The following is a 23,659-nucleotide window of genomic DNA, read 5'->3' as shown; positions in this document are numbered from 1 at the left end:
TAATTGGAGAGATCTTTCAAAGAGCCGGCACAGGCAGAATGGGCCGAATGGCCTCCTCCTGTGATATAGCATTCTGTGATCCCTAGCTTTCTTTTTCATTCTCTCTCATGTCTTTAGCTCGCGCTCTAATTAATGGAGGCACTCGTATTCTCGCGCGCTCTCCAACAGGAATTGTCACCCTCTACCTCTCTGTCACTCATTGTTTTTAAAAATATCTTCTTATTCCTGTGCAGGAATTTGCGGTACTTACGAAGGAGCTGAATTTGTGCCGGGAGCAACTCCTGGAGAGGGAGGAGGAGATTGCGGAGCTGAAGGCAGAGAGGAACAACACGCGGGTGAGTACAGCCAGCTGCCAAACGCACCGAGGCTGCCACCCAACGGGATGAAACCAGAGGTTCTGAAGCTGTGGCCTCTTTACTTCCCCGCCACGTTCTTGCCCGCAGGAATCCTCAACCCAGGCCTCCCCGCCCCCCCCCCCCAAACCGCAACTTCCTCCTCCTTCCCCCCTCCCCCCGCACCCACCCTTCAAGCCCCCTCCCCCGCGCTCCCTCCTCCCTCCGCCCCCCCTGCTCCCGCTTTTCTCCCTGCCGCCCCCCCCCCCCCCCGCTTCCTCCTCCTGTGTCAGTCAGTGGGTAGCGTCCTCACCTCTGAGTCAGAAGGTTCTGGGTTCGAGTCCCACTTGAGCACATAAATCTAGGCTGACACTCCCAGTGCAGTGCTGAGGGAGTGCCGCACTGTCGGAGGTGCCGTCTTTCTGGATGAGACGTTAAACCGAGGCCCCGTCTGCTCTCTCAGGCGGACATAAAAGATCCCATGGCACTATTTCGAAGAAGAGCAGGGGGAGTTCTCCCCGGTGTCCTGGGGCCAATATTTATCCCTCAATCAGCATCACTAAAACAGATTATCTGGTCATTATCACAGTGCTGTTTGTGGGAGCTTGCTGTGCGCAAATTGACCACCGCATTTCCCACATTACAACAGTGACTCTACTTCATTGGCTGTAAAGCGCTTTGAGACGTCTGGTGGTCGTGAAAGGCGCTATATAAATGCAAGTCTTTTTTTCCTGCACCCAACTCCGCACCCCCCCATGACCCCGCTCCCTCCTCCACCTGCCACGCTGGCTCCAATTGGCTCTCAGTAGCCGAGAACGAGAAAAACAGCAATTGTTTGGAAAAGGAAATCGCGGTGAAGTAATAAAAATGGATCCCTGCGTGTCAGCAGCCTTGAGTTATTTGTCCAGCTTGCTGATTAGTGTGCCTTCTCTATCAACATGCACATTTTTCGAGATCTCTAGGAGCAGAACCCCAATGTAAACAGGGTTCCCACCCTGTCTGTCATCCAGTAGAAGAGATCTCCAGTCCCACTGCCGTGGTTAAAGCCAGATCCTAAATGTGAAAGGTCGGGGTCTCTGAATGCTACATTGCCCAGCTCCCCTCTCCCCTCTCCCCGTCAGTGAGAAAAGACTCGATCGAGTAATCGTTCCATCTTTTCTAATTGTCATTTACTGTCCACATCACCCCTGTGCTCGCTGACCTACATTGGCTCCCAGTCCAGCAGTGCCTCAACTTAAAATTCTCATCCTTGTTTTCAAATCCCTCTTTGACCCTCGCGCCCTCCCTATCTCTGTAACCTTCTCCAGCCCCACAACCCCCCCCCCCCCCCGAGATCTCCGCGCTCCTCCAATTCTGGCCTCTTGCGCATCCCAGCTTTTCGTCGCTCCACCATTGGTGGCCGTGCCTTCAGCTGCCTGGGCCCTAAGCTCTGGAATTCCCTCCCTAAACCTCTCCGCCTCTCCCTACCTCTCTCGCCTCCTTTAAGATGCTCCTTAAAACCTGCCTTTTTGCCCGCTGCAGTCCGTGTGGTGAAGGTGCTCCCACAGTGCTGTTAGGGAGGGAGTTCCAGGATTTTGACCCAGCGACGATGAAGGAACGGCCGATATACTTGTAAGTCAGGATGGTGTGTGACTTGGAGGGGAACTTGGAGGTGGTGGTGTTCCCATGTGCCTGCTGCCTCCTTTGTCCTTCTAGGTGGAAGAGGTCGCGGGTTTGGGAGGTGCTGCCGAAGAAGCCTTGGCGAGTTGCTGCAGTGCATCTTGTAGATGGTACACACTGCAGCCACGGTACGCCGGTGGTGGAGGGAGTGAATGTTTAAGGTGGTGGATGGGGTCCCAATCAAGCGGGTTGCTTTGTCCTGGATGGTGTCGAGTTTCTTGAGTGTTGTTGGAGCTGCACTCATCCAGGCAAGTGGAGAGTATTCCATCACACTCCTGACTTGTGCCTTGTAGATGGTGGAAAGGCTTTGGGGAGTCAGGAGGTGAGCCACTCGCCGTAGAATACCCAGCCTCTGACCTGCTCTTGTAGTCACAGTATTTATGTGGCTGGTCCAGTTACGTTTCTGGTCAATGGTGACCCCCCAGGATGTTGATGGTGGGGGATTCGGCGATGGTAATGCTGTTGAATGTCAAAGGATGGTGGTTAGACTCCCGCTTGTTGGAGATAGTCATTGCCTCGCACTTCTGTGGTGCGACTGTTACCTGCTGCTTATCAGCCCAAGCCTGAATGTCATTCAGGTCTTGTTGCATGCGGGCATGGACTGCTTCATTATCTGAGAAGTTGTGAATGGCGCTGAACACTGTGCAATCATCAACGAACATCCCCATTTCTGACCATTTATGAAGGAGGGAGGGTCATTGATGAAGCAGCTGAAGATGGTTGGGTCTAGGACACTGCCCTGAGGGACTCCTGCAGTGATTGACCTTCAACCGCCACAGCCATCTTCCTTTGTGCTTGGTGTGATCCCCGATTCCCATTCACTTCAATTTTTTTGGTAATGGGACGAGTAAAGAAACAAAGATGGGTCTAGAGGAGCTGAAAATGGCAACAGCAGAATCATTCCCAACAGCTGCTGTTTGAGAAAATGGGAGCAGTGGTTATGATCTCAAGTTGTTGAACTCAACGTTGAGGCCAGAAGGCTGTAAAGTGCCTATATAAATGCGAGTTGTTGTTGTTGTGTATATAAATGCCTGTTGTTGTTCTCCACAGTTACTGCTGGAACACTTGGAGTGCCTGGTGTCGCGACACGAGCGTTCCCTCCGCATGACGGTGGTGAAACGCCAGGCGCAGTCTCCCGCTGGCGTCTCCAGTGAGGTCGAAGTGCTCAAGGCCTTGAAGTCGCTCTTCGAACATCATAAAGCTTTGGATGAAAAGGTGCCGGCTCCCCTGTTAAGAACATAAGAAACAGGAGCAGGAGCAGGAGCAGGCCATTCGGCCCCTCGAGCCTGCTCCCCCATTTAATGAGATCATGGCTGATCCGATTTTGGCCTTAACTCCACTTTCCTGTCCGCTCCCCATAACCCTCGACTCCCCTGTTGCTCAAAAATCTGTCTATCACCGCCTTGAGAATATATTCAATGACTCCGCCTCCACAGCTCTCTGGGGTAAAGAATTCCAAAGATTCATGACCCTCAGAGAAGAAATTCCTCCTCATCTCCGTCTTAAATGGGCGATCCCTTATTCTGAGACTATGCCCCCTTGTTCTAGATTCCCCGACGAGGTGAAACATCCTCTCAGCATCTACCCTGCCCAACCCCCCGCAGAATCTTATATGTTTCAATAAGATCACCTCAATTTCCAGCGTCTTCTCTTGTTCCTGGGCCCCCGTGTGTGGCCCTTGCGGAGTGGTAAATGGTGGCGTGTCTTTGCGAACACACTGAGGGGAGTCGTAGAATCACACAGCACAGGAGGAGGCCATTCGGCCCATTGTGCCTGTGCCGGCTCTTTGAAAGAGCTCTCCAATTAGCTCCACACCCCCCTCTGCTCTTTCCACATAGCCTTGAAAATGTTTCCTTTTCAAGTCTTTATCCAATTCCCATTTTGAAAGTTACTACTTCAGTTCAAATCTGCTGACCTTTCAGGCAGCGCATTCCAGATAACAACTCACTGCATAAAAAAATTAATTCTCCTCATCTCCCCCTCTTTGGAATTCCGTGTCCTCTGGTTACCAATCTTCCTGCCAGTGGAAACCGTTTCTCTCTCTCTACTCTTATCAGAACCCTTCATGATTTTGAACACCTCGATTAAATCTCCCTTTTAACATTCTCTGCTCTAAGGCGAACAACCCCAGCTTCTTCAGTCGCTCAACGTAACTGAGGTCCCTCATCCCTGGTACCATTCTCGTAAATCTCTGCACTGCCTCCGAGGCCTTGACATCCTTCAGTTTTGGTCGCCTTATCTGAGGAAGGATGTTCTTGCCATGGAGAGAGTGCAGCGAAGATTCACCAGACTGATACCTGGGATGGCAGGAATGACGTATGAGGAGAGATTGGGTCGATTGGGCTTATATTCGCTAGAGTTTAGAAGAATGAGAGGGGATCTCATTGAAACTTATAAAATTCTAACAGGACTAGACAGACTAGATGCAGGAAGGATGTTTCTGATGGCGGGGGAGTCCAGAACCAGGGGTCACAGTCTAAGGATAAGGGGTAAACCATTTAGGACTGAGCTGAGGAGGAATTTCTTCACCCAGAGAGTGGTGAACCTGTGGCATTGTCTGCCACAGAAGGCAGTTGAGGCCAATTCATTAAATATATTCAAGAAGGAGTTACAGGAAACTTTCGATTAACCGGCCCCTAAATAACCGGAAATGTCGGTTAACCGGCAAAATTCAGGAGTAGGTTCAGGTAACTTTTATTACTTTTTTTTACTCCATTTGTTGCTGTGCAAGGGTGTAGCTGCAGCTGTTGCTAAGCTACAGAGACGCTTGCAACTTGTGCCAATTTGTTCTGAAGGAGCAACAGGGTTTGTTGCTTTATACGGAGCGCTGAGCTCCATATCTTTTACTAAAGCGTTCGGCTATCCGGAATTGTTGGTGAACCGGCACCACGTCGGTCCCGTCCGTGCCGGATAACAGAAAGTTTCCTGTAGATATATTTCTTAAGGCTAAAGGGATCAAGGGATATGGGGAGAAAGCAGGGACAGGATACTGAATTTGGATGATCATCCATGATCTCATTAAATGGCGGAGAGGCCTCGAGGGGCTGAATGGCCTACTCCTGCTCCTATCTTCTGTGTTTTCCTAAAGTGCGGTGCCCAGAATTGGACAGCATGCTCTGGCTGAGGCCTAACCAGTGATTTATAAAGGCTTAGCATAACTTCCTTGCTTTTGTACTCTTACTCCTCTATTTACACGGCTGCGTTCGCTGGGTTATTCGACCAGGTCTCTTGTGCACTTTTGCTCTCCCGTCATTGGGCGGTATTGGAGGCGACGGGTTAATTCTTCGCTGTTTGGATGGCAGGTACGGGAGAGGCTGCGGGTGGCGCTGGAAAGAGTCTCGATATTGGAAGAAGAGCTGGAAACAACGGCCCAGGACGTGAGTGGTCCGCGCTTAACGAGCGGAGCGCTGTGCAGGAAGAGATAGGAACAGGAGGAGGCCATTCAGCCCCTCAAGCCTGTTCTGCAATTCAGTGAGATCACAGCTGATCTGCGACCTAACTCCATATACCCACCTTTGGCCCATATCCCTTAATACCTTTGGTTAACAAAAAGCTATCAATCTCGAGATATAAAATTAACAATTGATCTAGCATCAGTTGCCATTTGCAGAAGACAGTTCCAAACTTCTACCATTCTTTGTGTGTAGAAGTGTTTCCTAATGTCACTCAGTCATAATGGCACAGAAGGAGGCCATTCAGCCCATCGAGTCCGTGCCGGCTCTCTAGAGCAATCCAGTCAGTCCCATTCCCCCGCTCTATCCCCGTAGCCCTGCAAATTTATTTCCCTCCGGTGCCTATCCAGCCTCCCCTTGAAAACATTGAGCGTGTCCGCTTCCACCACTTCCGTCGGCAGCGAGTTCCAGGTCCTCACCACTTGCTGCGTAAAAAAAGTCCTGAAAGGTCTGGCTCTAATTTTTAGACTATGCCCCCTAGTCCTAGACTCCCCAACCAGTGGAGATAGTTTCTCTCTATCGACCCTCTATCCGCCAGTCTGGATTTGGGTTCAAACGCACCCTTGGCAATCTTTCCCGCCCTCATAGCGAGAGTGCGGATCGCCAGTTCGGGCGAGGCGTGACCGGGTTCTCTCCGTGTTGCGGAGTTTCACGAAAGAAAAACGGGGCAGAATGCAAATCCCGCCCCCCACCAAAATACCAATAAAAGCCACAGAAAAAATTCCATGTATTTAAAATTTGGATTTGATTCGGTTACCGTGAGCCAGCGATCCGAATTAGAAATTGGCCGGATCATGGAAGGCAATCGTGGAAGTTGTGGGCCCAATTGTCCTGTCTTATCAGTTTAAACGGATGGAGAATCAGAGGTCGCAATTTCCTGACCCGTGCTCTCTGCCAACGTTACTCCTCACTCTGAGCGGGCAACATTGGCATCAATGCATGAGGTTTTTAAAAAAAAATCATTCACGGGATGTGGGCATCGCTGGCAAGGCCCAGCATTTATTGCCCATCCCTAATTGCCCCCGAGAAGGGTGTGGTGAGCCGCCACCTTCAATGCAGCTGAGTCACATATAGGCCAGAGCGGGTAAGGAGGGCCGATTTCCTTTCCTAATACCCAGATGGGCGTTTAATGGTAATCTGGTCATTTCATGGTCACTAGTTTTTTTTTATTCCGGATTTATTTAATTCACTGAATTTAAATTCCCCTTGCTGCCGTGGGTGGGATTTGAACTCACGTCTCTGGATCATTAGTCCAGGCCTCTGGATAACTAACATAACCACTATGCTACCGTATCCCATACTCGTGCCAGCGATGATTTGCAATCAATCTGTCGCACGCGCGTGGGTAAAGGCTGGGCTGGGCTGGGCTGAGCTGAGCTGAGCTTTCATGGGATTGCGGGGTTGGGTTGCGAATGGATGATTAACGGTGCCCCTTTTCCGCGCACAGAGGCTGACGAACGGCACGGCGCTCGGCGCAGACGGCGACTCCGAGTGCCAGGACCTGATCGAGAGGCAGAGCGCGGAGCTGCTGCAGATGAAGGAGCGCCTGGCCGCGCTTTGCCGGAAGGTGGCCGAGGTCGAGGAGGAGCTGAGCACGGCGCGGAAAGACCTGATCAAGTCGGAGGAGGCGAACGCCAAGCTCCAGCGGGATTTGAAAGAGGTACCTGTGAGACCGAGCAGATCCTGGGAACTGGTGAATCTGGAGCGGTGGGAATATCGCGGGTTAACGCTCCAGTCAGCGGAGTGAGGGGTAGCCAGTTTTTGAGGCTGAATGTTGACGTCTTAATACATTGGGTTAAGTAAAGTGCTGCCCCTTTGTGTGATGATCTTTTCGTTTGCCAAATACATTAGTTATCAAGAGACAATAGTTGAGGTAACAACCTAGGAAGGACTGTTGATGATACAATGCCTTAACTGGACCAGCCACATAAATACTCTGGCTACAAGAGCAGGTCAGAGGCTGGGTATTCTGCGGCGAGTGTCTCACCTCCTGACTCTCCAAAGCCTTTCCACCATCTACAAGGCACAAGTCAGGAGTGTGATGGAATACTCTCCACTTGTGAGTGCAGCTCCAACAACACTCAAGAAGCTCGACACCATCCAGGACAAAGCAGCCCGCTTGATTGGCACCCCATCCACCACCTTAAACATTCACTCCCTCCACCACCGGCGTACTGTGGCTGCAGTGTGTACCATCTACAAGATGCACTGCAGCAACTCGCCAAGGCTTCTTCGGCAGCACCTCCCAAACCCGCGACCTCTACCGCCTAGAAGGGCAGCAGGCGCATGGGAACACCACCACCTCCAGGTTCCCCTCCAAGTCACACACCATCCTGACTTGGAAATATATCGACCATTCCTTCATCGTCGCTGGGTCAAAATTCTGGAACTCCCTCCCTAACAGCACTGTGGGAGCACCTTCACCACACGGACTGCAGCGGCTCAAGAAGGCGGCTCACCACCACCTTCTCAAGGGGCAATTGGGGACAGACAATAAATGCTGGCCTTGCCAGCGACACCCACATCCCATAAACAAATTAAAAAAAATTCCATTGTTAGCTATTTTAGTGGCGCTATTAATGTGTTTCAGTTCAAACGGGTTCACTCCTCCCCTAAAACATTGCGTAAAGGAATGTCATATGAACTCGTTAAGTGTAGGACTGCTAACACCAGCAGTAGTTTCGAGGCTATTGATTTTACTCAGGTTTCCCTGCTGGTGCAGTGGCAGCTCTGTTTACCTATTGACTGCAGGGGGGACGAGAAGGAAACTTGTTTTGATTTTGGAGGTGGGTGAGAAGTAATGGATTGAGGGTCCCGTTTGTCCGCTTCATGCTATAAGAACATAAGACCATAAGAAATAGGAGCAGGAGTAGGCCATTCGGCCCTTCGAGCCTGCTCCGCCATTCAATGAGATCATGGTTGATCTTCTGCCTCAACTCCATTCACCGGCCCGATCGCCATATCCCTTGATGCCCTTACTAGTCAGAAATCTATCGACTTCTGTTTTGAATATACCCAATGACTGAGCCTCCACAGCCCTCTGGGGTAGAGAATTCCAAAGATTCACCACCCTCTGTGTGAAGAAATTTCTTCTCATCTCAGTCCTGAATGGCCTACCCTTTATCCTGAGGCTGTGGCCCCTGGTCCTAGACTCCCCAGCCAAGGGAAACATTCTCCCAGCATCCACCCGATCAAGCCCTGTAATAATGTTGTATGCTTCAATGAGATCCCCTCTCATTCTTCTGAATTCAAGAGAATACAGGCCTAGTTTACTCAATCTCTTCTCATACGACAGTCCCGCCATCCTACGAATCAATCTCGTGAACCTTCGTTGCACTCCCTCTATGGCAAGTATATCCTTCCTTGGGTAAGGAGACCAAAATTGTACACAGTACTCCAGGTGTGGTCTCAGCAAGGCCCTGTATAATTGGACTAAGACACCTCCACTAATGGCTCCCTGCCGGAATTTCTTCTTGAGCCAGGAGAATAGGAAAATCAACTGTTGTTCTTTGTGGTTGCAAGATGGTAGTCCTTCCTTGGAGGAGATAGGGGGCTGGGGTGTTGGAGGGGGGGTTGCTCAGGGATCAGGGGTCCCTCTTGGCTGAGCGCAATTCTGTCACTCGAACCTCCACTTTGGAAATTGGTAACAATTTAAATTTGTGCTTTTCTGAGATAGAAAGAAAGAACTTGCATTTCTGTAGCGTCTTTCACGACCTCAGGATGTCCCAAAGCGCTTTACAGCCAATGAAGTACTTTTTGAAGTGTAGTCACTGTTGCAATGTAGGAAACGCGGCAGCCAATTTGCGCACAGCAAGCTCCCACAAACAGCAGTGAGATATATGACCAGATAATCTGTTTTAGTGATGTTATTTGAGGAGAACTCCACTGCTCTCCTTCGAAATAGTGCCGCGGGATATTTTACGTCCACCTGAGAGAGCAGACGGGGCTTCAATTTAACATCTCATCCGAAAGACGGCACCTCCGACAGTGCAGCACTCCCTCAGTACTTCACTGGGAGTGTGATCTTGGATTATGTGCTAAAGTCCCTGGAGTGGGACTGTGAACCCATGGCCTTCCGACTCGGACACGAGAGTGCTACCCACTGAGCTAAAGCCGACGCCGTAAAGTGGGGAGCTTTGTGAGCCCTTGCTAAAATGGCTGCCCAGTACGTTCTCATCTTTCTTTTCAAATCCCTCCATGGCCTCGCCCCTCCCTATCTCTGTAACCTCGTCCAGCCCTTCAACCCTCCGAGGTCTCTGCGCTCCTCCAATTCTGATCTCCAGCGCAATCCTGATTTTCTTCACCCCACCATTGGCGGCTGTGCCTTCATCTGCCTGGGCCCGAAGCTCTGGAATTCTCTCCTAAGCCTCCGCCTCTCTCTAAGACGTTCCTTAAAACCAACCTCTTGGACTAAGCTGTCCCAATAGCTCCTTATGTGGCTCGGTGTCAAATTTTGGTTGATTACGTTCAAGTGAAGCATCTTGGGACGTTTTACTACGTTAAAGGTGCTATATAAATGCCAGTTGTTACCGCTGCTCGAGGTATTGTACCTTGAGGATGTAACTGGTAGAATAGATAAGGGAGAACCAGTGGATGTGGTGTATTTGGACTTTCAGAAGGCTTTCGATAAGGTCCCGCATAAGAGATTAGCGTGTAAAGTTAAAGCACATGGGATTGGGGCAAGGTACTGACTTGGATAGAGAACTGGTTGGCAGACAGGAAGCAAAGAGTTGGAATAAACGGGTCTTTCTCCGAGTGGCAGGCAGTGACTAGTGGGGTACCGCAGGGATCGGTGCTAGGACCCTAGCTATTCACAATATATATTAATAATGATCTAGACGAGGTAACTAGATGTAATATCTCCAAGTTTGCAGACGACACAAAGCTGGGTGGGTGTGTGTGCTGTGAGGAGGATGCCGAGAAACTCCAGGATGATTTGGACAGGTTGGGTGATTGGGCAGATGCTTGGCAGATGCAGTATAATGTGGATAAATGTGAGTTATCCACTTTGGTGGCAAAAACAGGAAGGCAGATTATTATCTGAACGGCAATAGATTGGGAGAAGGGGAAGTGCAACGAGACCTGGGTGTTCTTGTGCACCAGTCGCTGAAGGTAAGCATGCAGGTGCAGCAGGCGGTTAAGAAGGCAAATGGTATGTTGGCCTTCATAGCGAGAGCATTCGAGTACAGGAGCAAGGATGTCTTGCTGCAATTGTACAGGGCCTTGGTGAGACCTTGAGTATTGTGTGCAGTTTTAGTCGCCTTATCTGAGGAAGGATGTTCTTGCCATGGAGGGAATTCAGCGAAGATTCACCAGACTGATACCTGGGATGGCAGGAATGACGTTTGAAGAGAGATTGGGTCGATTGGGCTTATATTTGCTGGAGTTTAGAAGAATGAGAGGGAATCTCATTGAAACTTATAAAATTCTAACAGGACTAGACAGACTAGATGCAGGAAGGATGTTCCCGATGGCGGGGGAGTCCAGAACCAGGGGTCACAGTCTAAAGATAAGGGGTAAGCCATTTAGGACAGAGATGAGGAGGAATTTCTTCACCCAGAAAGTGGTGAACCTGTGGAATTCTCTACCACAGAAGGCAGTTGAGGCCAATTCATTAAATATATTCAAGAAGGAGTTAGATATATTTCTTATGGCTAAAGGGATCAAGGGATATGGGGAGAAGGCAGGGACAGGGTACTGAATTTGGATGATCAGCCATGATCTCATTAAATGGCGGAGCAGGCTCGAGGGGCCGAATGGCCTACTCCTGCTCCTATCTTCTATGTTTCTATATGTTTCTATGTTAAAGGCGCTATATAAATGCCAGTTGCTGTTGTTACCACTGCTCAAGCTATTGTACCCATGTATATTGGGGGGGGGGGATGGGGACAATTCCACACCGCTTCATGGCCTGTTGTTCATCGTTTTCTCTGTTTTAGGCTTTAGCACAAAGAGAAGACATGGAAGAGAGAATAACGACACTGGAGAAACGCTACCTCAGTGCACAGCGTGAAGCTACGTCGCTTCACGACGCCAACGATAAGCTGGAGAACGAGCTGGCCAGCAAGGAGTCCCTCTTCAAGCAGGTAACTCTCTTCCTGTTTTCTCCCATCCCCAGGTGTTTGGAGTATTGGGATTACCCAGCCCAGACTCTTCCATCGAGCAAGGCAAAAGGGGACAAACAAATTTGACAAACTCTTTTTTTTTTATATAACCAGCCACGTGCTCTGGTCTTGAGGCAGCTTCCACTAGAACTTTCATAGGGAACCGGAGGAGGCCATTCAGCCCCTCGAGCCTGTTCCGCAGTTCGGTTAGATCACGGCTGATCTGTATCTGCACTCCCATCGGCCCGCTTTGGTTCTATATCGCTTAATACCCTTTACCCAACACAAATCTATTGATCTCAACCTTGAAATTTTCAATTGACCCCCCCCAACCTCAACATTCTTTTTTGGGGGGCGCGAGTTCCAGATTTCCACTGCCCTTTGTGTGAAGAAGTGCTTCCTGACATCGCCCCTGAACGGCCTGGCTCTAATTTTAAGGTTATCCCTCCTCCTTGTTCTTTCCCTATGTAAACTTCTCCAATTCATCCAAAATTCCAAGCAACCCCTCCACACACGCTCGCTCGCCTGCTCATTCATTCGTTCAAATCCCACCACGGAAGCTGGGAAATTTAAACTCAATTAATTAAATACATCTGGAATAAAAAAAGCTAGTATCAGCAATGGTGGCCATGAAACTGCCGGATTGTCGTTAAAAAACCCATCTGGTTCACTAATGTCCTTTCGGGGAAGGAAATCTGCTGCCCTGACCCCGGTCTGGCCGATATGTGACTCCTGACCCACAGCAATGTGGTTGACTCTTAACTGCCCTCTGAAATGGCGGCTCAGCACCACCTTCTCGAGGGCAATTAGGAATGGGCAATAAATGCTGGACCTTGTCAGCGACATCCACATTCCAGGAACGAATAAAAAAAACACACGCCACACACCACCCACTGTCGTGCACTAAATCCCACTCCCCTTTTACCCTTGTCCTCAGCAGTCTCCATTGACTCCTGTGCCCAACGCACTGAAATGAGATTTTCGGTCTTCATTGAGAAGCCCCTCCATGGCCGTTGCAACCTGCTCCAGCCCAACATGCATCCTGCACTCTTCCAACACTGGCCTCTTCTGCACTCCTCCCCTGCCTGCAAGCCATCTTTGGTATCACGGCCTTCAGTCTTCTTGCCCCACTCTCCCGTAAACCCTTCCTCCCTCCCCGCTTCCATAAACCTCCTCAAAACCGACCTCTTTGGTCACCTCACCGCACTTTTCTCCGATTTTTTTTGTTTCGTGGTTGACCCTCTATGGAGCTGTTGTTAAGTTGGGTGGCGGGCAGGGTGAGGAGAAGAACATGACGTTGTGGTGGGCAGATGGAAGCATCCCGCCTCACTCTTGCGCTACTCACCCCGTCAAGGGCACCACAGATACCTGGCTTGTTTGAATGCTTCGCTCCTCCGTCATGGTGCTCGTGCCCTGGGAAGGCGCAGCCTGTGCAAGGAGGTAGCTACCAGAAAATGTTCCTCTTTGGTCAACCCACTTTCAGCGCAGAAGGAGGCCATTCGGCCCATCGTGCCTGTGCCGGCTCTTTGAAAGAGCTCTCCAATTAGTCCCACTCCCCCCTGCCCTTTCCCCATAACGCTGCAATTTTTTTCCTTTTCAAGTATTTATCCAATTCCCCTTTGAAAGTTACTATTGAGTCTGCTTCCACCGCCCTTTCAGGCAGCGCGTTCGAGATCACAACAAATCGCCAAGTAAAAAAAATTCTCCTCATCTCCCCTCTGGTTCTTTTGCCAATCACCTTAAATCTGTGCCCTCTGGTTACCGACCCTTCTGCCACTGGCAACAGTTTCTCCCCATCAGCTCTATTGAAACCCCTCCTAATTTTGAACGACTCTATTAAATTTCCCCTTAACCTTCTCTGCTCTAAGGAGAACGATCCCAGCTTCTCCAGTCTCTCCACATCACTGAAGTCCCTCATCCCTGGTACCGTTCGAGTAAAACCTCCTCCGCACCCTCTCCGAGGCCTTGACGTTATACCAAGTGGCCAGATTCTAGCATTCAGTCGTTTGGTCCTTCCATTTCATTCTCCTATGATGACCGCCCAACTGTTTATTAACGGAGCTACTGGACTTGTTCCATAGTGGTCATCAGTAAATTACCCAGCTGTTGGATTCCCTTTCCATAAGCGAAATGGTCTCGGGCCAATTAAAATGGTCGCTGGATAAGTAGAATATTTAAACGGGGTTGTGGTATCTGGATCTGCTGCCCAATGGCAAGAATAGAAAGTTCATGGCATCGGTCTGGACACAATCAAGTGGCCTATTGCATGCGCTGCTATCTGTAACATGTGCATGGCACCATTTGAGTTGTTCGGACCGGGTGGTGCATGAATGTGCTCAGGTGTCGGATCATTTCGACTTCAGCCGAGAAACCAGATCGCAGGAGGTAGCCAAACCCTATCTTATCAACATAGAAACATAGAAGATAGGAGTAGGAGTAGGCCATTCGGCCCCTCGAGCCTGCTCCGCCATTTAATGCGATCATGGTTGATCATCCAAATTCAGTACCCTGTCCCTGCTTTCTCCCCATATCCCTTGATCCCTTTAGCTTTAAGAAATATATCTAATTCCTTCTTGAATATATTTAATGAATTGGCCTCAACTGCCTTGTGTGGTAGAGAATTCCACAGGTTCACCACTCTCTGGGTGAAGAAATTCCTCCTCATCTCAGTCCTAAATGGCTTACCCCTTATCCTTAGATAGCGCCTTTGACGACCTCCATTAACCCCCTCCATCCCCCTGCTTGGGACCGACCGCCAGCTGTGAGGCTTCTTGTTGTTGATGTTTTGCCACATTAAAGACACTAGTTAAATTTCAGTTGTGTACATTTTCGGAGCGAGGGATGTTCGTGTTGAAACACAAGATGGGGGGAGGGGGGTGGGTATTCGCTAAGGTTCCTGCTCCCTCGCTGTCCGCCGCTCTTCCCCCCCTTGCTGACTGGTGCACGTGCGAAGGTGAGGACAAAAGTCGGGCTCAGCTGTGATGCCCTTGGTAGCTGAATAGCCCACTGAGCCTCACACAGGAACAAGGGGTACTTGAGTGAGTTATAGGGGGAGACAATTCTCTAGAAAAGAGAAGGCTGAGGGGGGTGACCTAATAGAAGTCTTTTAAGATTATAAAAAGGTTTGATAGGGTAGATGTGGAGAAGATATTTCCACTTGTGGGGGAGACCAGAACTAGAGGCCATCAATATAAGATAGTCACTAATAAATCCAATAGGGAATTCAGGAGAAACTTCTTTACCCAGAGAGGGGTGAGAGTGTGGAACTCGCTACCACAGGGAGTGGTTGTGGCGAATAGCGTAGATGCATTTAAGGGGAAGCTGGATAAACACATGAGGGAGAAAGGAACAGAAGGATATGGTGATAGGGTGAGATGAAGAGGGGTGGGAGGAGGTTCGTGTGGAGCAGAAACACCGGCACAGACCTGATGGGCTGAATGGCCTATTTCTGTGCTGTAAATACTGTGTAACTTCGATCTGCGTCTCACTCTGTGTGGGCCACGCAGTTCATTTTATGGTGAAAACTTAAATTCCCTTCACGAGCTCGTAGACCCTTACAGCACAGGAGGAGGCCATTTGGCCCATCGTGCCTGTGCCGGCTCTTTGAACGAGCTCTCCAATTAGTCCCACTTCCCCCCTGCTCTTTCCCCACACAGCCCTGCAAATATTTCCTTTTCAAGTATATACTGAATATATTTAAGGTGGAGACAGACAGATTTTAGAACGATAAGGGAAGTCAAGGGTTATGGGGAGCGGGCAGGGAAGTGGAGATGAGGTTGAAGATCAGCCATGATCTTATTGAATGGCGGAGCAGGCTCGAGGGGCCGAATTACCTACCTCTGCTCCTCCGTCTTATGTTCTTATAAATCCGATTCCCCTTTTGCAAGCTACCTTTGAATCTGCTTCCGCCGCCCTTTCAGGCAGCGCGTTCCAGATCATCTGGTTCTTTTGCCCATTTGTTCACTCAGAGAGCTGTGGGGATCTGGAACACGCGACCTGTAAAGGCGGTGGAAGCTGATTGACGTAAGAAAACTACTAGGCACTTGGTCTAAGCGTTAAAGCTTTAATCAACTGTTTTACAACATGGAGGTCTAGTTGTGTCCTTCACTAGTTCCTGTTAAGAATGCCCTGCGCAAGCTGGGCCCGTGCCCGAGTATTTATACTCTCCCTGGACAGCGCCACCCGCAGGCCGCTCAGTATTATTTCATAAGTCTTTCTTTCATGAATGACTGATTGATTCATGTCACTGATTCCATCAATAATTATAAAAGGGGGTTACGGACAAAAAGCGGGGGTGTGGAACTGAGCACGACTGCTCCTTCAAAGAGCCGGCACAGGCACGATGGGCCGAATGGCTTCCTTCCACGCTGTACGTTTCTATGATTCTTACCTTAAATCCGTGTCCTCTGGTCACCGACCCTCCTGCCAGTGGAAACAGTTTCTCCCGAGCTACTCTATTGAAACCTGCATTCACTCTCCTCTCAACCTTCTCTGCTCTGAGGAGAGCAATCCCAGCTTTCACAATCACAGAATCACAGAAACCCCACAGTGCAGATAGAGGCCATTTCGGCCCATCGAGCCTGCACCGACACATATCCCACCCTATCCCTGTAACCCCACGTATTTAATCCCCCTAACACGAAGGGTCAATTTATCATAGCCAATCAACCTAACCCGCACATCTTTGGACTGTGGGAGGAAACCGGAGCACCCGGAGAAAACCCACGCAAACACGGGGAGAATGTGCAAACTCCACACAGACAGTCACCCGAGGCCGGATTCGAACCCAGGTCTCTGGCACTGTGAGGCAACAGTGCTAACCACTATGCCACCGTACGTTTCTCCACGTAACTGAAGTCCCTCGTCGCTGGTGTCATTCTGGTAAACCTCCTCTGCACCTTCTCCGAGGCAGTGACATCCTCCCTAACGTGCGGTGGCCAGAATTGGCCACATACTGCAGCTGAGGCCTAACCAGTGTTTAAGAACAAAAGAACACAAGAAATAGGAGCAGGAGTCGGCCATTCGGCCCCTCGAGCCTGCTCCGCCATTAAATGAGATCATGGCTGATCTGATCTTGGCCTCAACTCCACTTTCCCGCTCTCTCCCCATAACCCTTGACTCCCCTTATCGTTCAAAAATCTGTCTATCTGCACCTTAAATATATTCAATGACTCCGCCTCCACAGCTCTCTGGGGAAGAGAATTCCAAAGATTCACGACCCTCTGAGAGAAGAAATTCCTCCTCATTTCCGATTTAAATGGGCGCCCCCTTATTCTGATACTATGCCCCCTCGTTCTAGATTCCCCCACGAGGGGAAAGATCCTCCCTGCATCTACCCTGTCCAACCCCCTCGGTATCTTAAATAACAACAGAAAATGCCAGAGACACTCAGCAGGCCAGGCAGCATCCGTGGAGAGAGAAACAGAATTAACGTTTCAGGTCTGGGACCCTTCATCAGAACTGGAAAAAGCTGAAGATGTAACAGATATTAAGCAGGTGCAGAGACCGGGGGAGGAAGGAATTGAAAGAACATACTGTGCTTATGTAAGAGGCGAGAAAGATAAAATGTTGCAAATGGGAATGGCAAAATCATACAGCATGAAAAATGGGGGCAGGGATTATTATCTGAAATTGTTGAACTCGATGTTGAGTCCGGCAGGCTGTAAAGTGCCTAATCGAAAGATGAGGTGCTGTTCCTCGAGCTTACATTGAGCTTCATTGGAACAATGTAATAGGCCGAGGACCGAGAGATCAGAGTGGGAGTGAAGCGGAGAATTAAAGTGACAGGCGACCGGAAGCTTGGGGTCACCCTTACGGACTGAACGGAGGTGTTCCGCAAAGCGGTCGCCCAATCTGCGTTTGGTCTCCCCAATGTAGAGGAGACCACATCGTGAGCAGCGAATACAGTATACTAGATTGCGAGAAGTACAAGTAAATCGCTGTTTCACCTGGAAGGAGTGTTTGGGGCCCTGGACGGTGGGAAGGGAGGAGGTAAAAGGGCAGGTGTTGCATCTCCTGCGCTTGTACGGGAAGGTGCCCTCAGAATCTTATATGTTTCAATAAGATCACCTCTTATTCTTCTAAACTCCAATGAGTATAGGCCCAACCTTTCTTCATAAGACAACCCCTCCATCTCAGGAATCAACCTAGCGAACCTTCTCTGAACTGCCTCCAATGCAAGTATATCCCTTGTAAAGGAGTTAGCATGGCTTCCTTGCTCTTGTACTCTATGCCTCTATTTATAAAGCCCGGGATCCCCGTGTGCACGAAAGTAGGGAGTGTTGGCGCGGGTGTCTACGCGTTCGCGGCCCGCCGGCGCGGTAAGCGCGAGCTGTGTGTCCTGGCCGTGGCCGTTCAGTCACCGGAGATGTGTGTTCGCCCTTTCAGAGCGAGGAGAAGAACCGGCAGCTCCAGGAGTGGCTGGATTCCTCCAAACAGAAGCTGCAGCAGACGATGCGAAAGGCGGAGACGCTCCCGGAGGTGGAGGCCGAGCTGGCGCAGCGGGTGGCGGCTCTGAACAAGGTACAGTCCGGGCGCCGGGCGGCGGAAAGGCCTGGCTCCCCTCTTGGGCCACCGCAAGCTCGACACTAGGTGCAGTAAAGACTTGCCTTTCTACAGCACTGTTCACCACCTCAGGACGTCCCAAAGCCCTTCGCACCCAATGAAGTCTTTTTTATTTTTGAAGTACAGGTTGAGCGTCCAAAATCCGGAGTTCCAGAATGTTCCGAAATCCGGAATGCGGGACGATTGGTGGCAGGGTCGTCCGGAATCTGTAAAATGTTCCGGAATCCGGACATCCTGTCAAACCGCAACCCGGGCCCAAGCATTTCCGGACTTCGGAATGTGTTTCTGATGTCCGAAGTCCGGAAACGCCAAAGCCCATGTTGCGATATTTCCGGACTTCAGACATCAGAAAACGTGCCGAAGTCCGGAAAAACACGAAAACCTCGTCCTCGGTCCCGAGGTTGCCGGATTCGGGACGCTCGACCTGTACTTTTTTTTTTGAAGCGTTGTAGGAAACGCGGCAGCCAATTTGTGCACAGCACGATCCCACAAACTGCAATAACGACCAGATAATCTGGTGTTGGTTGAAGGATGAATGTTGGTCCAGGACACTGGGGAGAACTCCCCCCGACCTTCCCCACCCCCCGCCACTCTTCTTCGGAATAGAGGCCGCGGGATCTTTTACGTCCACCCGAGAGGGCAGACGGGGTTTATCATCTCATCCGAAAGACGGCGCCTCCGACAGTGCTGCACTGGACCGTGAGTCTGGAGTGGGATTTGAAGCCACGACCTTCGGACTCGGAGGCGAGAGTGCCGCCCACTCAGCTACGGCTTGTGTCGGGGCAGTGGACAGGTGCCCGGTGGCGCCCACAGTGCCGGCCTTCGGCTCCTGCGCTGCGTGCCGCGACCCGCTGGTATGTAATTGGATCGGACTAACTCAGGACCTTTCCTTCTCAGGCTGAGGAAAGACACGGGAACATCGAGGAGAGACTGTGCCAGCTGGAAGCGGAGCTGGAGGAGAAGAACCAAGAGCTGCAACGGGTAAAGTCTCCCAGTATCCCAATCGGAAATGCTTTTCCCTGATAAACTGAGATGTTAGTCGAGTGAGTGAAGGAAACACGAATACATAAGAATATTGCGGATTCACTGACCCCTTATTAAAAAAAATCCAGATTCTAAACATTCAGGATCACATTAAAGAGAAATACATTTCTATAGCGTCTTTGATGATCTCCGGACATCCCAAAGCGCTTTACAGCCAGTGAAGTACTTTTTGAAGTGTAATCACTGTTGTAATGTAGGAAACGCAGCAGCCAATTTGCACACAGCAAGCTCCCACAAACAGCAATGTGATAATTGACGTAAGAAAACTACTAGGCACTTGGTCAGAGTATTAAACAAGGCTTTAATCAACTGTTTCACAACATGGAGGTCTAGTTGTGTCCTTCACTAGTTCCTGTTTACAAAATGTCCTGTGCAAGCTGGGCCCATGCCCGAGTATTTATACTCTCCCTGGACAACGCCACCAGCAGGCCGCCCAGCATTATTTCATAAGTCATTTCTACATGAATGGCAAGATTCATGTCAATAATGAGCAGATAATCTGTTTTAGTGATGTTGATTGAGGGATAAGGATAAATATTGGGCCCAGCACACCGGGGAGAACTCCCCTGCTCTTCTTCGGAATAGTGGCCGTGGGATCTTTTACGTCCACCTGAGAGAGCAGACGGGGCCTCGGTTTAACGTCTCATCCGAAAGACGGCATCTCCGACAGTGCAGCACTCCCTCAGCACTGCACTGGGAGTGTCAGCCTGGATTTTTGTGCTCAAGTCTCTGGAGTGGGGACTTGAACCCACAACCTTCTGACTCAGAGGCCAAAGTGCTGCCCACTGAGCCACTGGCTGACACCACGCTAAGAGTGCTTTTTTAGATTAAATTTGATGATTTAAACCAGCCCACACTTAACTTTTCCAAATAAGATTTTTTTAAATATAAGAGAAAGAACCCATGGCTGAATTTTTATCTCCCCTTCTCAGCAAAGATGGTATCACAATACTACCACGAGAACTCAATACTTGCTATAAACCCACTCTCCCTGCGAGATACATTCTGGTGTTTCAATCATTCACCACCCCTATCAAAAGTTTATTTACAGCCTTAACGCTTCTTTTTTCTGATCAAAAGAAAAGGCAAAGTACATAAACGATTTTAATATAATTTCCTACAAGAACTTGTGCTACAAGCTGGTGTACACCTGGTTATTGTACGAGCTGTGGTTCTCTGGGGGGGAGGTGTAGTTCCTGCGGCGCGGGGTGGGCGATTCCGCGAGGAGTCCCGATTATCCACCCCACACTCGCTGCTGGTGAGGCTCCAGTGTGAACCTAGAGAGTGAGGCCTGGTCAACCCAATGGTTTCATAGGGGCCTTATAGATGGAAAATCTGCCCTTTTTGTTTTATTCGTTCCTGGGATGTGGGCGTCGCTGGCAAGGCCGGCATTTATTTCCCATCCCCTAATTGCCCCTTGAGAAGGCGGTGGTGAGCCACCTTCTTGAACCGCTGCAGTCCGTGTGGTGAAGGTGCTCCCACAGTGCTGTTAGGGAGGGAGTTCCAGGATTTTGACCCAGCGACGATGAAGGATCGGCCGATATACTTCTAAGTCAGGATGTTGTGTGACTTGGAGGGGAATTTGGAGGTGGTGGTGTTCCCACATGCCTGCTGCCCTTGTCCTTCTAGGTGGTAGAGGTGGCGGGTTTGGGAGGTGCTGCCGAAGAAGCCTTGGCGAGTTGCTGCAGTGCATCTTGTAGATGGTCCACACTGCAGCCACGGTGCGCCGGTGGTGGAGGGAGTGAATGTTTAAGGTGGTGGACGGAGTGCCGATCAAGCGGGCTGCTTTGTCCTGGATGATGTCGTGCTTCTTAAGTGTTGTTGGAGCTGCAACTCATCCAGGCAAGTGGAGAGTATTCCATCACACTCCTGACTTGTGCCTTGTAGATGGTGGAAAGGCTTTGGGGAGCATGCGGGAATGGGGATATCACATCGGAGCCTAAACTTGCCCTCAGCCGACCTCCACACATCTCGACGTTGCCTGGTGGATTTTTTCCTCCACTTGCCTAGGGATGCTGAAGGCGACTTGTCGAGTTCCCCTACTCTCCCCTGTCCCCCGGCACATTGAATGTCTGCACCGGCTTCACGACTCACCCAAGCTGTGTGTTTAAAACGTGTCTTTATTGCGGTCAGGCTCGACAGAGGGAGAAAATGAACGACGAGCACAACAAGCGCCTGTCGGAAACAGTCGACAAGCTCCTTTCCGAATCCAACGAACGGCTACAGCTCCACCTCAAGGAGAGGATGGCTGCACTGGAAGAGAAGGTGAGAATCGCACTCGTTGGAAACGTGCCTGGGGGCGGGGCGGGGGAGGGGGCAATGGGGGGAGCGAGCGGGGCCTGGCAACTCTCACTGGGTTCGAACTGCTGCTTAGCAGACTCCCCTTCCCGCTCCGCCTCTCCCCGCTCCGCCTCTCCCCGCTTCGCCTCTCCCCGCTCCGCCTCTGCCCGCTCCACCTCTGCCCGCTCCACCTCTGCCCGCTCCACCTCTGCCCGCTCCACCTCTCCCCCGCTCCACCTCTGCCCGCTCCACCTCTCCCCCGCTCCACCTCTCCCCCGCTCCACCTCTCCCCCGCTCCACCTCTCCCCCGCTCCACCTCTCCCGCTCTTCTTTGAAATAGTGACCGTGGGATCTTTTACGTCCCCTGAGAGGGCAGACGGGGGCCTCGGTTTAACTTCTCACTCGAAAGACGGCCCCTCCGACAGTGCGGCGCTCCCTCAGTACTGCCCCTCCGACAGTGCAGCGCTCCCTCAGTACTGCCCCTCCGACAGTGCGGCGCTCCCTCAGTACTGCCCCTCCGACAGTGCGGCGCTCCCTCAGTACTGCCCCTCCGACAGTGCGGCGCTCCCTCAGTACTGACCCTCCGACAGTGCGGCGCTCCCTCAGTACTGCCCCTCCGACAGTGCAGCGCTCCCTCAGTACTGGCACTGGGTGTGTCAGCCTAGAATTTGTGCTCCAGTCTCTGCAGTGGGCCTTGAACCCACGACCCGCTGACATGACTGCTTGTGGAATACGATTAACGTAGAATCTTACAGCACAGAAGGAGGCCAGTTGGCCCAACACGTCTGTGCCGTCTCCTTGAAACATAGAAACATAGAAAAATAGGAGCAGGAGTCGGCCATTCGGCCCTTCGAGCCTGCTCCGCCATTCAATATGATCATGGCTGATCCTCTATCTCAATACCATATTCCCCCTCTCTCCCCATACCTTTTGTGTCTAGAAATCTATCTATCTCCTTCTTCAATATATTCAGTGACTTGGCCTCCACAGCCTTCTGTGGTAGAGAATTCCACAGGTTCACCTCCCTCTGAGTGAAGAAATGTCTCCTCATCTCAGTCCTAAATGTCCTACCCCGTATCCTGAGACTGTGACCCCTGATTCTCGACCCCCCAGCCCAGGGAAAACATCCTCCCTGCATCCAGTCTGTCTAGCCCTGTCAGAGCTTTTTCCCTATAACTTTGAAAATTAATCCTCTTCAAGCACATGTCCAATTGCCTTATAACCTTTCCTATGAAGGACACGTGCTAAGGAGGTGGTGATAGTACACGTGCTGGGATGTATATACACGTTGTGCGTCCTGAATCCGGCAACCTCGGGACCGAGGCCGAGCTGGTTTTCCGTGTTTTTCCGGACTTCGGAACGTGTTTCTGATGTCCGAAGTCTGGAAATATCGTAACCTGGGCTTGGGCGTTTCCGGACTTCGGGCATCAGAAACACGTTCCGAAGTCCGGAAATGCCTGGGCCGCTCCCGCGTAGCGCCGACGCGTTTCTCCGCCCCCTCCCCCTTCTGTTAAAGGGGAGGGACGCTGCGAGCTCTGCAGAGCATCCGATGGCCCACACCAGGGCGGCTTGGTGCCGCGGCCGCAGCCTGGCGGAAACACTTAGTGGAGCCGTGCAGATTAAGGAGGATAAAACACAACACTAAAGTTTTATTGCCTCACTCGCATTTTTCAAAAAAAGGACAACAAAAGTTAATGGCTTTTTGAAGTACAGGTTGAGCGTCCAAAATCCAGAGTTCCGGATTCTGGAACATATTATGGATTCCGGACGACCCTGCCACCAATCGTCCCGGATTCCGGAACTCCGGATTTTGGACGCTCTACCTGTACAGGTAGACTACCCTTTATCCGAACTTCCGAAAACCGAAACCCTCTAAAGACCGAAGGTTTTTTCGGTCAGCGTAAGTCATGCGCACGACATGACCAGAGTGGCGCACGACTTACGCTGAGCAGAGGGTCAGTGTAAGTCGTGCGCACGACCCCCGCCGACCCCGACCCCCGCCGACCCCCGCCGACCCCGACCCCCGCGGACCCCCGCCGACCCCGACCCCCGCCGACTTACGCAGAGCAGAGGGTCAGCGTAAGTCGTGCGCACGACCCCCCGCCAACCCCCCCCCGTGGAACCACCTGACTCTCTTCCAAAGGCTCGAAAGCAACGAGAGCTCTGAGCCCGCGGCGGTGCCGGCCCCTGTTCCGATCGAGCACGACGACCTGTTGGTGGAAAT

General features: G+C 51.0%; 1 protein-coding gene across 4 annotated transcripts in view; it reads left to right on the top strand.

The window, feature by feature from the left end:
• The first annotated feature begins 219 nt into the window (after positions 1–219).
• The window catches only part of LOC147099554 (liprin-alpha-3-like), a 74,642-nt gene continuing 51,202 nt past the window's right edge, over positions 220–23,659 (top strand). For 2 of the 4 annotated variants that reach the window (XM_085969795.1, XM_085969796.1), the window contains exons 1-8: positions 220–335; positions 3,042–3,206; positions 5,294–5,368; positions 6,891–7,103; positions 11,383–11,529; positions 17,935–18,069; positions 19,009–19,092; positions 21,289–21,420. In XM_085969795.1, coding sequence (XP_085825921.1) covers positions 3,096–3,206; positions 5,294–5,368; positions 6,891–7,103; positions 11,383–11,529; positions 17,935–18,069; positions 19,009–19,092; positions 21,289–21,420 — 897 coding nt within the window. In that variant the 5' untranslated portion in view covers positions 220–335; positions 3,042–3,095. The remainder of the gene's footprint in view (positions 336–3,041; positions 3,207–5,293; positions 5,369–6,890; positions 7,104–11,382; positions 11,530–17,934; positions 18,070–19,008; positions 19,093–21,288; positions 21,421–23,659) is intronic. The other 2 variants (XM_085969799.1, XM_085969797.1) reach the window with 1 other exon arrangement.

This window comes from Somniosus microcephalus, chromosome 28, assembly GCF_052327205.1.
Source record: "Somniosus microcephalus isolate GS21.2 chromosome 28, FLI_Smic_1.0, whole genome shotgun sequence".
In the NCBI taxonomy this organism is placed as follows: domain Eukaryota; kingdom Metazoa; phylum Chordata; class Chondrichthyes; order Squaliformes; family Somniosidae; genus Somniosus; species Somniosus microcephalus.
This window is presented reverse-complemented; position numbering and strand designations above follow the sequence as displayed.